The 14,523-nt window shown below is 35.9% G+C and overlaps 1 protein-coding gene across 1 annotated transcript; it reads right to left on the bottom strand.

Annotated features, from left to right (window-relative positions):
* Nucleotides 1-540: 540 nt before the first annotated feature.
* Nucleotides 541-14,522, bottom strand: LOC128239845 (pre-mRNA-splicing factor CWC25 homolog). The gene is made up of 9 exons (XM_052956287.1): nucleotides 14,461-14,522; nucleotides 12,970-13,034; nucleotides 12,247-12,359; nucleotides 10,083-10,176; nucleotides 7,968-8,037; nucleotides 3,587-4,732; nucleotides 2,722-2,855; nucleotides 1,532-1,702; nucleotides 541-1,256 (listed from the first exon to the last, which is right to left on the bottom strand). Exons 2-9 carry the CDS (start codon nucleotides 13,023-13,025, stop codon nucleotides 1,142-1,144), a joined length of 1,899 nt encoding a protein of 632 aa, XP_052812247.1. The 5' UTR covers nucleotides 13,026-13,034; nucleotides 14,461-14,522; the 3' UTR covers nucleotides 541-1,141.
* Nucleotide 14,523: the final 1 nt, after the last annotated feature.

Genomic DNA, 14,523 nt, shown 5'->3' with positions numbered 1-14,523 from the left:
TCAATCCAGGGGTCGCAAGTTCGTTTCCCCGCCGCACCACTAAAGAAACACTAAGCGTCTTCTGATAGGGACGTTTAATGGGGGTCCTGTTTGACAGTGCTATACTTTGTGCATGTTACACCAGGGTAGCTGTAACCAGGGTTTCAATCTCTCTGTGCACTATGCTTCAAAAACCAAAATTGACTAACAATCTCATTGGAGCACTTGCCTAATGGGCAAGGCCAAAGTGCGAGTATAAATAAGTTTACACACCAAAACAGATGTAAACAAAAACTTTTGATGTTTCTATACGTCTGCTGAATTGGGAACTCGCTGCCCTGTATCTTTTTAGGGTCTGTTTGTGACTTTGATCCTCTGAGATAATCAATGAAGGCAGAAGGGTGCCCTTGCTGGTCACCATGAGAGGAAAAGGGTGCTTCCTAAAAGGATGGGGTGCAGCAACCTTCCATCTAGCTTAAACCCTATAACTGCAACCACCTCAGTGATCCCTATGATAAATCCCCATTACATTACTGGTGTATAGAATAAAGAAACAGAAAACTACATTTATGGTTTATTTCAACAATTCTTCATGATTTCATCATATAAACAGATTTCATTTTATAGTCAATTCAATAATTTACCAAATATACAAAAGTACAAGTCTACATTTCATCAACATACAAAAATACAAATACTTGTGAAATTTATCATATTATAAAAAACAACAACAATACAAAGTTGAATAGATGAGTGTAGCTGCCATGGAAACTTGCCATGATCTACGTTTTACTAAACTCCTTGTCTACCGGTATATCCTTCTGCAGCTATTTGATAAAACTTAGGAAGTCTTTCCTTTGGTTAAAGCTGGCCAAAATATTTATTGCTTGATCAATATCAATCCAATAACTACAGCTGACCAATCAAATCTTACTAAACCCCTGTTCATGTCAGCAGTATTTCCATCTCTTATTTAAACCCCTGTCCATGTCTGTGGTATTTTTATCTTTTATTAAAACCCCTGTCCATATCCACGGTAGTTCAATCTCTTACTAAAACTCCTGTCCATGTCCACAATAGTACTATCTCTTACTAAAACCCCTGTCCATGTCCACAATAGTACTATCTCTTACTAAAACCCCTGTCCATGTCCACAATAGTACTATCTCTTACTGAAACCCCTGTCCATGTCCGCAGTAGTTCTGAGTATGTTGTGTTTGTTCCTTTTAATACGATCCTCTACAGAACTACTGTCAGCATGCCGTGACATCAGTGGACTGAAACCAAATCATTTTAATTAATGATACATGTAGTATTCAAATGAATTTCAGACCATAGTCTGTTCTGAATTCAATTACAATAGCCCTGAGAAAATTTCAAAAAAACAATTTCATTGATTACATGGACCAGAACATTGAGTTGTAACTTCGCGTGTACCCTTTTTCAAGTTAATATTCAAGTCTTGCAGACTCTGCCTAAAGGTTTTAACAAAACCTCAACTAATTTTTTCAGAAATCTGCATTCCCGCATATACATCTCCATTTCAACATACTTGACAAATTCGGAGCTCCCCGTTGTTTCATAATTTTCGACTTGTTTACTCTCTTCTTCTTTCTCTTCCTGTTTGTAGCGTGTCACGTTTGTCTTACGCTGGTCCTCGCGCCATTTAGCATTGTCCATCATCTCAGCTAGACGGGCCTGTTTCTCTTTCTCTGTAAGCTTTCTGACGACAAAAGAAAAGCCATTCATATACATTCACATTCTCTTTCAATGAAAAATCATAACAGATTTCCCTGTTTGTCCAAAATAACATGAGTGTAAACCATTTTAATTGACCCATATAATTACAAACGACCCTCACAAACCATGAATGTCATAGAACTCCCAGCAGAGAAACTCTGGTAAAGTCCTACCAACATATTTCCCATACTCTGCTTATACGTTTAACACTGTTTAACATGTGTACTCAATCTCTCTTTAAGTTGGCCATTAAATCATATATTTCTTGCAATAATGATTCACACTGCTTCAAAAAGAATTCTCAAAGGGGGATGTCCTTGTATTGAATTGCATATTGCTAGTATTACTTCATCGTTGGCCATTACGGTAGTTTTCTGTTAGACTCCTTAAATACTGTGAAAAAATCGACCAACAAAATCTTATTTATATATATACATTAGGCAGGTGAACGAACTTTCCTTCCAATGAAATTGCATGTTTTACTTAAATAATCTTCAAAGCCCTGAATTGTCAGTTGCCTTTGTGAGTGGTTTTATTGAGTGTAAAATCTGTGGCGATCTGGCTGACTAATTAAAATTCAGCTTTCGTCAGAATACTTTTTCTATGGGAAGACATTAGAATGTGTGTTTGTGCATATTTCCACATTGGTTTCTTGGGGAGAAGAAATGAAACTGCCTCATTAATTTTTCATGAGATAATCACTAGGCTGCAGTAAACAACAAAGCATAGTGCAGTAGGGTATTGGGGATATCTGTTGATGATATCTTTATATAGATATTTATTTGGCTAAGAAATGTACGCTTTATTTGATGTTATGTCTTCTTGTTCATGACTTTGTTTCCTGTAAACAACCTGATGAAGGTCAAGATGACCCAAACATTGTTTTAATATATGTTTCCCTGTATAAGTCTTTTTTTACTATTTCTTCTGTAAGTTTTAATCTCTTAACAAAATCAAAATCTTAAATCTAAATGTATGTGCATGAAAAAGGAAAATGCTGACCTCTTTTGTTGCCTTGGTGGAGACCTGCTAGGTGAACGTTTTCTTTGACCTTTCTTCCTGTCAGATGATCCTGACCTCCTTGTCTGCTTAGCTTTGACCTTTGACCTCTCTTTCAATGCCGCGCTGTCAGGGTTCTGTGAAATTTAAGGAGCAAATGAAGACAAAAGATATGTGACATGTTTGCTTACTTTGGCCTTACTGTCAGATGACCCTGACCTTGTCCGCTTAGCTTTGACCTCTCTTCAAATGCTGCGCTGTAAGAGTTCTGTGAAATTTAAGGAACAAATGAAGACACAAGATATGTGACATATTTGTTTCCTTTAACATTCCTGTCAAGTGACATTGACCCCTTTAACTGCTTAGCTTTGACCTTTCTTTCTAATCCTCACTGTCAGGATTCACTGAAATTAAGAATAAATAAAGACTAAAGTTTTAAGTTATGTCCCCTCTTTGTTTCCTTTGACCTACATGTACCTTCCTGTCAGGTGACCTTGACCTAATCGATTGCTTAGCTTTGACCTCTCTTTCATTTATTCACTGTCAGAGTTCTGCAAAATTAAAGACCAGGATTATGTTGTCTAGTTGTCTTCTATGGTCTTCCTTCCTGCTGGGTGAGCTTGTCTTTTTGTTTACTTTAACCTCAAGAAATTGAAGTATGATGAACATTATTGACAAATTTCTTTTACAGAAATCAAACTCTAGACACTTAAAATGTATAATTAAGTTGCTGTGACAACACATACTCAATACACAAAAACATATGAATCATTTATTACTAATTCACCAGTATTTAAAATGATCCACTATCTCCTTAAATGAATACAAAAATAAAGTTACAATGATCATACTTTACTAGAGTACATACCAATATAACCAGGCCATAGTTCTTCTGTTTCATTGGTTTTCTCTTATCATCACTATCCTCGTCAGAGGAGGAATCCCTCATGTGTTTCCTTTGAGGGACTACTTTCTTGCCTGAGTCTGAGTCACTGGAACTACTTTCAGAGTCAGAAGACTGTCTCTTTACTGGCATTGTCCTAGATTTTGATCCATTTTTACTCACTCTTTCCGAGGAAGATGAGTCATTTTCGCTATCAGCACTTGAGCTTGAGTCACTTTTTCTATTTAAATCACGTTTCTTATCGTACTTTCCCTGAGATCGAGAGCTATTCCTTTCATATTTGTCCTGAGATTTATCTTTGTAACCAGATTTTCTATCATTTTCATCAGACCTGTCTCTATATGACCTTGAACTTTGAGATATATAATTGTCTCTGTCTGACCTTGACCTGTTTGACCTCTCTTCACCATGTGGCTTTCCGTCCCTGTATGACCTTTCATCTCTGTTTGACCTTTCAACTCTATATGACCTTTCATCTCTGAATGACTTTCCATCTCTGCTTGACCTTTCATCTCTGTATGACCTTTCATTTCTGTATGAGCTTTCATCTCTGCTTGACCTTCCATCTCTGTGTGAGCTTACATCTTGCTCTCTAGGTTTACCAGTATATCTATTCCTCTGCCCATTATCATCATCAGAATCATCATCTGATTGTCTATTTCTTCTTCTTTCTCTGTTATCAACTTTTCTACTGTCCCTGTCATAATCCCTACCATTTTTATTATTATTTCCCTCCCTTCTTTTATACCTTTCTGCCGGACTAGCCTCCCCTGTTCTCTTGTTAGTTTTGTATGATCTTTCCTCTGGAGTCGGCTCCCTTGCTTTCTTTTTCATTTTGTATGATCTTTCATCAGGACTTGCCTCCCTTGCTCTATTTTTAGATTTGTTAAACTTTTCCTCAGGAGTAGCTTCCCTTGATCTATTTTTAGATTTAACCTGGGCTTTTTCCACATTCTTCCCTCCCCCACCATCTCCTCCTTTCTGTTTAAGAATATTCAGATAAGCGGACATCAAGCCGTCATCACTGTCATCTGAATCACTATCAGAACTGCCTTTCTTGTGTTTCTTCTTCTTCTTCTTTCCCTTTTTGGACTTGTTCTTTTGATCTAGCTGAAAATACACAAAGAAACCTTTGAGGCAGGAAACAAATGGACATTGATTAGCCTTTACGCATGCTTACTTGAAAGTTTGACTAATACTGAAGTGTTGAACACAGAAAACTCAGACAAATATGTTCTTTGAACTTGATTTCTGAATATGGTCATGTTTTATTTTTCATTAAAAATGTATCAACAGATTGTTTCTGTTATAAGTGAGTGCTGTTTTTTTGTTATTTAATTTTGTAAACAGATAATTTTGTTAATTAAAATTTGTTCTTGATGAAACACCGTCCTAGTTTTTCATCATTGCAATGATTAAATATGCTATAGATATACAACTTAATATTAAAAACAGCAATTAGTAAAACATGAAAAAAATTGAATCAACATGTTTGATATCGGAATCAAATCGAATCAACATGTTTGATATCGGAATCAAATCGAATCAACATGTTTGATATCTGAATCAAATCGAATCAAGCTTTAAGTGAATCGTTGCAGCTCTAGTACCGGTAAACAAGGGAAAATATTTTGACTCCTGCTCAGGTCCATATATCGAGTAAAAACAAGGACTGGGCCAGTATTTAATAACATTCTTATCCTTATCCATAGATATGCCTAAGTGATTTAACCATGTCTATTAGTCAGTTGTTTTTTTACATTCCAATCATAATACTCAGAATCTACTCTTAAACATAATAACTTTAATAAGTTAGATCCTAGTTGGTTATTGAAAGCAGCTCTGGTAGGACAGAAGCCCAAACCCTCACTACTGACTATACCCCATTTGACCACCACACCCTAGGTTTTCTTTAATTAAATTATTTTTAAGTAAAATGATTGAAAAAAAAACAGAACTCCTTGCTGATGCATAATACGGATGCAACAACAAGAGAAGACCACATTGATAAAAATTGCCCTAAAACCTGGGACAAGTAAAACAAAAGCGCTCCTGAGAGAATGCCATTTGTTGTCTGTTTTTCACTTTAAAAAGGGGGCATATTTTACCAATTACTAAACCCAGATTTATGAGCATTGCTCTTCATGTGGATATTGTCTTTGGCAACATGTGAATATCATTTAAACAATTGTTTTTAGTTATGGCTAACAAGGTTTTTGCATGCCACCGACAACAATGATTTTGATAAAACCTCAAGCTTAAAACTAACAAGTCTGTCTGAATGGGCAAGGTTAAGATCCTTCTTGAAATGGTACTTAAAAATGGTGTTGTTTTTATAACCGACATTTAGAGAGTTACAATGATATGAATGAATAACAAGAGGCACATCAGTGCCTGTGCTCCACTGGCCAAAAGGTTCAAGCAAAGACCACCTAACGAACATTTTCGTCAAGTTTCATAGAAATACAATCATCAATTTTTGAGTAGAAGTTATTTAAAAAAAATTTTTACTTTAATAGCTCTGGCTGCCATGTTGTGCAGTGGACCGAAAAGATTTGGGCAATTTGAGTAAAGGAGCACCAAACAAACATTTCTGTCAAGTTTTATCGAAAAGAGGTCATCGGTTTCGACGACAAGTCGTATAAAGTTTTTTTTATTTTTTAGCTCTGGCAGCCATGGTGTGCAGTGGACTGGAACCATTTAACAAATTTTGGTTAATGACCACCCAAGGAACATTTCTGTCAAGTTTCATCAAAATCTGATCATCGGTTTCTGAGGAGAAGTGGTGTAAAGGTTTTTCCTATTTTTAGCTCTGGCTGCCATGTTGTGCAGCGGAACGGAACCATTTGGGCAATTTTGGTTAAAGGGCATCCCGATGAACATTTATGTAAAGTTTCATCAAAATCTGATAATCGGTTTCTGAGAAGATGTAGTTTAACGTTTTTTTCTATTCTTAGCTCTGGTGCCCATGTTGTGCAGCAGACCAGAACTGTTTGGGCTATTTTGGTTAAGGACTACCCAAGTAACATTTCTGTCAAGTTTCATTGCAATACGATCATCGGTTTCTGAGGAGAAGTCGTTTAAAGGTTTTTCTATTTTTACCTCTGGTGGCCATCTTGTGCAGTGGACCAAAACCATTGAAGCAAATTTGATAAAGGACCATCCAAGGAACATTTCTGTTAAGTTTCATCAAAATCTGATCATCGGTTTCTGAGAAGATGTTCTTTAAAGGTTTTTCTATTTTTTTGCCCTGGCAGCCATGTTGTGCAGCGGACCGGAACCATTTGAGCAATTTTGGTTAAGGACCACCCAAGGAACAATTCTGTCAAGTTTCATCAAAATCTGCCTATCCGTTTCAGAGGAGATGTCGTTTAAAGATTTTGCTATTTTTAGCTGTGGCGGCCATATTGTGCAATGGACCAGAACCATTTGAGCAATTTTAATAAAAGACCACCCAAGGAACATTACTGTTAAGTTTCATCAAAATCTGATCATCGGTTTCTGAGAAGATGTTCTTTAAAGGTTTTTCTATTTTTTTGCCCTGGCAGCCATGTTGTGCAGCGGACCGGAACCATTTGAGCAATTTTGGTTAAGGACCACCCAAGGAACAATTCTGTCAAGTTTCATCAAAATCTGCCTATCCGTTTCAGAGGAGATGTCGTTTAAAGATTTTGCTATTTTTAGCTGTGGCGGCCATATTGTGCAATGGACCAGAACCATTTGAGCAATTTTAATAAAGGACCACCCAAGAAACATTACTGTCAAGTTTCATCAAAATCTGCCAAACCGTTTCAGAGGAGATGTCGTTTAAAGATTTTGCTATTTTTAGCTCTGGCGGCCATATTGTGCAATGGACCGGAACCATTTGAGCAATTTTGGTAAAGGACCACCAAAGGAACATTCCTGTGAAGTTTTGTCAAAATCCGCTTATCAGTTTCAGAGGAGATGTCGTTTAAAGTAAAAGTTTACGCACGCACGCATGCACGCACGCACGCACGCACGCACGCACTCACGACGGACAATCTGTGACGACATAAGCTCCATGGCCTTCGGCCAGTGGAGCTAAAAAGACTTGTATTGAAATTTGGTATGATGACTGAACTATGACTGCAAAGGGATGCCAATGGTCATATTTTTGTTTGATTTTTAATAAGAAAGGGAAATAACTAAACCACTATTAAAGCCGGAGTAATGGGCCTTGCTACATATGTGCATAGCAGGCAAAATACATACTCAGTTTCCAAATCATGGAATATCTTGGCAGTTTTTGAGTAATGGTCAAAGTCAGTTCTTGTAAGCTAACAATGACAGAATATCAGATGAGATTAAAGTCCATACAACTCACGGCCATCTGAAGTCTCTTCATCTTGACTGGGTTTTCCACCAGTCTCCGCCTAGCATCCTCCTCCTGCTTTCTGGAAACACAGGCAGAGAATATGCAAGTGGAATATTGTAGATCATTTTACGCAGTGATTTTGCAAGGTATTTTCCATGTTATCTTGAATTTAGGCTATTTCACAAGTTTCAAATGTGCAACAGATTATTTATTATTTATTTATTTAAGTTTATACAATGTGCATGTAAAATATACTTAATGATATGTTACGCTAGAAATGCCGCAATACAACGAAACCAGGTTTTTAATATGGACAATAAGAAATTATAGCCAATTTATTTCTTGTATCAGTTAGGAAAGAGAAGCAGCCTTAAAGTGATTGGGTTAAAATCCCTTTTACTATTTTTAATTACAGTGACCTTGACCATGACCAAAAACAATCCCATGCTGCATTTAGCCAATGACATCCCCATGTTATAAACCGGTGATGGGGATGTCATTGGCTAAATGCAGCATGGGATTGTTTTTGGTCATGGTCAAGGTCACTGTAATTAAAAATAGAAAAGGGGATTTAAACCCAATCACTCGTTAAAAATGCATTTGTAGTGAGAAAGGTATGAAAATAAAATATACAATTGCATATACATAAGGAAAACAACTGTGACGCACGTCGGTTCAATGATGCTGTAATGGATAAAGGGGCAATTTCGAGTAGTCATGTGGAAATAGAAAAGGGCCCAGAATGGCTCAATTATGGAGTAAATATTTACACCTCAACTTCCATTCCTTAAATGAACTGCCTTTTGGCAATTGCGGTTATCATCCGATGAACGCAACATCTTTGGATATGTTCCGATCGCGATTCATCGCATAACAATATACATGAAAATTGTTGATCTTGCTATTGTTTGTATTGTGTCTGCAGCTCTCGTTAAATATAAATCAACATTTAAAAAAGTGTTAATTCATGATATTTTAAATGTATTGTTGCCATAAGTATTTCAATTTTAAGTGATTTCAAGAGGTGGATCTTTTCCCGCGTTATTGTGACGTTATTTGATGTTTTCGGTTACAGTCGGGTCGTTCTATTTACAGAATGGGTAAGAAAGGATTACTGAAATGTTTTCTTAAGTGAAATGAAGTATTCTTTTAACAATTATTGAATGAAATAATGACTTATTGATGTAAATGTAAATCCCAATATCTGGGATATGAAGGCGAGTGGGCTGGTCAAAGTACACATGGAGTCCTTCAGACTCCACACACTTTGACCAGCCCAATTGCGTTCATACCCCGATAATGACATCATCCCCGCAATTCATTCCTTATATGGTTACATCAACCCCGCAATTCATTCCTTATATGGTTACATCAACCCCGCAATTCATTCCTTATATGGTTACATCAACCCCGCAATTCATTCCTTATATGGTTAAAACTATCAACACCAATATTTTATTTTTAGCAAACATCAATTAATAGATATTTCACTAGGTTTAAAATTTGGGTCCTCATGTCTATCAAATCCTTTGTACAAGTTTCAAGTAAAGAACAATAAATATTATCAATAAGAAGACTTCTGTTGACATATACATTTTTAAAAACATGAATATCTTTTTTTCAGCACTACGAAAATACTTAGTCAAATCAAATTTTGAACAGTTCAGTGAAGTTCAGAAGTGTTCAAACAAAAGTTTAACAACTGCTGCTTTAAAAAAATAATAGAATTTCAGGAAACCCGGAAAGCATTCCTAATTGCAAGGCTTGCTGTCTTGTGCATACTTTGACCACTGTTAATTGCTAGATCGTCAAACATTCATGATACTTACAAAGACTGATTTGTCAAAAAGGAAAGATATTCAAGATTTTGCCATTTGGAATAGGCTGAAATATCTTATTTGTTTGATTCTTAGAAAGTTTTATGGCATATTTCCCCCTCCATTACTTGCACAAAACCTTTACTAGCAGTGATTTCTTTTCATCACGAGTTCTGTGCGATTCCAATTTGGGATTTTTTTTCAAACTTTGAGAAAACAAAGCAAAAACAAAATCATGCCAAAAAGTTCCTGGAGCAAACCGATCCTGGGAAAACGGCGAAAAAATCACATCCCTGAATAGCTATACCTGATTGCAAACAATGGATCTTCTCTCATCTTGGCTTTAGTATCCATCTCAATGTTATGTTGTATACGCTCGTCCATTATCGCAGAAAATGGGTCTGAAAAAGAAACACACATGAAATTAATAGGTATCTTTAAGTAACACTCAAGTTGAAACATATCCTATTTATTATATCTTGGTTCTGATAATCCATTAAAATCGAAAAATTAATTGGTTGGGCCTGAACTCGGCAACAATAGAGTTCCATTTAGTTCATTTCTATATAAAACATAATCATAGTAAAGGAATATGAGACAACACTAAAGAACTTCAAACATATATATATAAAACATAATCATAGTAAAGGAATATGAGTTACTGTACAAGAATATAACGACAATTAAGGTTTTGGCAAAAACCAATTGTACTATCGATAATCAGTTTCTTGAGAGGAAATGATTATTGATAGACAAACTAAAACCGATTCCCAAACTACCTTTAAGCTTATTGCCAATCTCAATGTTGTGTTGTATTCATTCATTTATTTAACATTGCAGAAAACAGGTCTTGGTGAAAGAGAAGTGCCATTAAATACTGTAGAAAAAATGTCACCATTACAACTCATTGCTCATGTTATACTAATTTTTTATCCTGTACAATGTTCGCAATATCCATCTCACACCTGTGTTATTTGTTATTTAACTGTTTAATTTTGTTTAGATGCTTTACATGCCAGTATTGTATGTAGCAAAATGTTAAGCAAATCAAAATAAGTTGATTTCGAGAACAGGCCCCAATTTCAGGATTAAAGATGCACTCTTACTCCCAAGTAAGATTTACCACAATTAATAATATTGTTTTAATATTCCTGAAAGGATGAATAAATGTAGAAAACAATGGTTCTTATGAAGGATACAGAGTTTAATTTGAAAGAAATGTGCATAAAACATGGTATTTCTACCTTAGGAGACTATAGTAGATCACAGTAAATCTTTTAGCATTTACCAATCATTTAATATTTTTGTGTTTTCAGCTATTAAATACACCTTACAATCTTGTTCTCAATAATTAATATTTTCCATAATTGCATTAATAAATTAAAGGTTTATCAGTCAAAATATATGTTTGTTAAATACATGTGTATGTATTTATTTTGAATAAGAGTGTCACTTTAAGCTAATCAAACTATTTTTGTTTCCCTATAATTTGTGTCATATTTACTCTCTTTAGAGATTTTAGACTTTAAATAGTAATAATGTTTATGATAGTCACAATTAATAATTTTTCTTTAATTGAAATCAGATTTAAGTATATATTGTGGCTAAGTGAAATAAGCTACGTAAGCCTGTTAAGCTTAAGATGTTTCGAGAAATTGGGGCCTGTTTATGATTGCAGGAACAATGAGAAGTTTGATTTTCTAGATAGACATTTTTTTTATTTTTCATTGATATAACCTGCTTGCTATCTAGGGCATTTGTTGTAAACAGAAGACTTGGTTTTAAACACTTGGTTTGTTTTTCTCCTGCTGGCTAGCAGGGCGCGATACTATTGGTAGCCCAATGAGCCGAGACCCCTCTGAATTTTTTACAGGATCATCAAAAACAAACAGTTGGGGAATCTGCTGGATGACCATTACTTAACATTTGGTACAATGGAAACAAAAAGTAGAAACAATGAAATAAAGACAGGATTTTAACAAAACCCACAATAGTTTTGGACCTCATCACAAGTTTTGTGATGTGGAATTGGATTCCAGGAGCGTATAGAATGCTTTTTAATTTAATGTGAACAGAATTTAATAGAATGTGAAGTTTTATGATATTTTAGTGTGATTGTTGGAGGACACCGTCACTATTTATGGGTTACAAAATATTCTAGGTAGGCAGTCATCAAAATTAGACTTTTGGATGAACAAGCCAAAATTCTTATAGTATTGCTTGGCATCAAATTTTTTAACAAGTCCTGCTTTATAATATTTAGAATTTGAGCAAGCTTGGAAGACATTTTACCAGTGCAGGGCTTGCAGACTTGTGCTTAATTCGACCACTGGGTAAGTGATCCTGCAGGTCACCAAATAAAAAAGTAAGTGTTGCGCCCTGTGGCTATGTAGGTTTTGAAATTGGAACCTGATGCTAATTCAATGCAGGATTAATTTGGAATGGCCTTTTTCATCCTCTGAAATTCTCACCTTCCTTCTTATCCAAGTCCTCCCCGACCTTGTCAATGCGCCTCCCAAGTAGGAAATCTTCACTGTCTGGCTTACTTTCCTTATACATCCATTGTAAAGGGGTATCGCCATCACTAAAATACAAAATTTTGTATTGCAACTACCAAATATAAATTCATGATCGTGCATATTAATAGACTGACAATTGTAGTTATTTCATAAAATCAATGAAATTATGTGATTACAGTTTTTTTTCAGCATTATGGAATAGATAAGGACCTTTCTGATTGAAAAAAAATGCAGCTTTGACTTATTTTACAACTCCAATATTGCCTAGAAATGAAGCAAGACGTTTTAACGAAATAGTTATTAGTGTGGAAAAGTCTGTTTCTTTAGAATACACCGATTCTTTCAAGTATACTAAAATGTTTTAAAGGTCCATTGTTAGTGAATGAAATATATTTTTTAATAAACATTTTCCAAAAAAATATTTGTCATTTCATTTTAATTTTTTTTTTTTTATGTTAAAGCATTTCGTCACTTTAGTGCAATAACTCAATAACTGCATATAGTAATAGAAGCAGAAATTAAGTTCTTGCACTAAGGTGACGATTTAGAATAGGGCAAAAAGAAACAAAGCACCTTATCATTAAACAAAGCGTGAGGTTAATACTTATATACAGATGTTCAAGTACAGGCAATACTGTATGACAATTATTTAATGTTTTCAAAGACTTCACTTACCCTTTCTCCTTCATCAACTGTTTCATTTTCCGTCTTTCATCATTTTCACCTGCCATTCTTGCTTCCTAAAATAAATATTTTGTGAAATTCTAAAGTCATTGAAATTTGGTAAGGATTATGAAGTCATCTATTTATGCACCAGTCAATTGTAACCACGGCCCCCCGGGTCCGGGGAATAGCGGATAGTTTGACTTTTGGTCCAGCAAACCTCGGCTAAAATACCCGCCCTGTGGGGACGAAGAGATGGTAAAATCCCTGCCAAATGCCCCCGCACCCCAGGGACTCTAGGTAACGCCCATTCCGCTAAATTTAAAGCGAAGCAAAACCACCACATTCACCCGGCACTGCGGGGCCACTTGAAAGGTAAAAACACGGCCCATTTCCCCCGCTATCCCCCCAGACCTGGGGGTGCCATGGTTACAATTGACTGGTGCATTAAAGCTGCACTCTCAAGCTTAAAGAAGAATGAATTTTTCGGCAGTTTACCAAGCAATTAAGATCCATTCTATTGTGAGTTATCTTATATGACTTAATTGAATGCGTTGATGTCAAAATCAACTGATTCTGAGACAGAAACTAAAACAAGTGTAAAAAAATATCAATCTGTGAGAGTGCTGCTGATCTAAACACATACTTTAGGTTGATATTGGTATCAGTGGGCAAACTTCATTCATGCAACGTAAGCATATTATATTTAGGTAATTGTAAGAAATATATATGACTAGACTCATGTCCATTTCTTGGGATTTTTTAACAAGAAGCAAAGTTAAAACTTGATCGGGGGTGCGTTTCAAGATGTTGATTATTGAAGGGAGGGTGGGAAGGGAGGAAGACAGATACAGCATGATACACTGCTGAAGGATTCTAGTGAAGAAAGTGAACTTTTAAGAGTCCTCTCAGTGTCCAACCAACTTTAAAAGGAAATATTCATATTCTTATTTAAATTTAACAGTGCATTGTAAGCAAGAGTGTTTTGGTGTGTTAGTCAATATAAACAGTCGCTTCAGAGTCTTTTGACGATTATTTTTTTTTGCGACTTTTATAATGCTTGTGGAACATTATGAATGTCCAAATGTTTATAAAGTTCTCTTTAACGCGCATTATTGGGGCTAGTTGGTGTTGTAGTTTGTGCAGGTATGAACAAGGCACCCAGTTAGCTCAATTGCCGAATTGGTAAGAGTGCCGTGCTATTATCCGGCAGTTGTGGGTGCGAGCCCGAGGTTGGGGGAGGAGTGTAGTGTGTGTGGGTTAGAACCAGCCGCCCGATTAGCTAAGTTGGTTAGAGCGCTGTGCTAGTGTTACGGCGGTCCTGGGTTCAGGAACCACATACCGGACGCAGTGTGTGTAACTTATCAAAAAGTGGGTCGCGGAAATATGTGTCATCTTAAGAAAAATGTTCTTGGCGGTACGGCAGACTCAAATGAATAAAGCTAATTCGTTAAAAGTCTAAATTTTTACACAAAGGTAGGTAAATATGAAAGTGTTACCAACCTTTTCACTGAGAAAATACTGATTTACGACAAGATTTTCTCTTTTTTCCAGCGCTGTCTGTGT

This window comes from Mya arenaria, chromosome 7, assembly GCF_026914265.1.
Source record: "Mya arenaria isolate MELC-2E11 chromosome 7, ASM2691426v1".
In the NCBI taxonomy this organism is placed as follows: domain Eukaryota; kingdom Metazoa; phylum Mollusca; class Bivalvia; order Myida; family Myidae; genus Mya; species Mya arenaria.
The sequence above is the reverse complement of the archived record's forward strand: the minus strand, read 5'-3'. Positions and strand labels throughout refer to the sequence as shown.

Excerpts from the sequence above, each read along its gene's own strand:
- LOC128239845 (XM_052956287.1), bottom strand. The coding sequence starts at position 13,025 with ATGGCAGGTGAAAATGATGAAAGACGGAAAATGAAACAGTTGATGAAG. Across the intron at positions 12,360-12,969 it reads CAGTTGATGAAGGAGAAAGG|TGATGGCGATACCCCTTTAC; the intron begins GTAAGTGAAGTC and ends TTTGTATTTTAG. Across the intron at positions 4,733-7,967 it reads TGAAGAGACTTCAGATGGCC|CTAGATCAAAAGAACAAGTC; the intron begins GTGAGTTGTATG and ends GTGTATTTTCAG.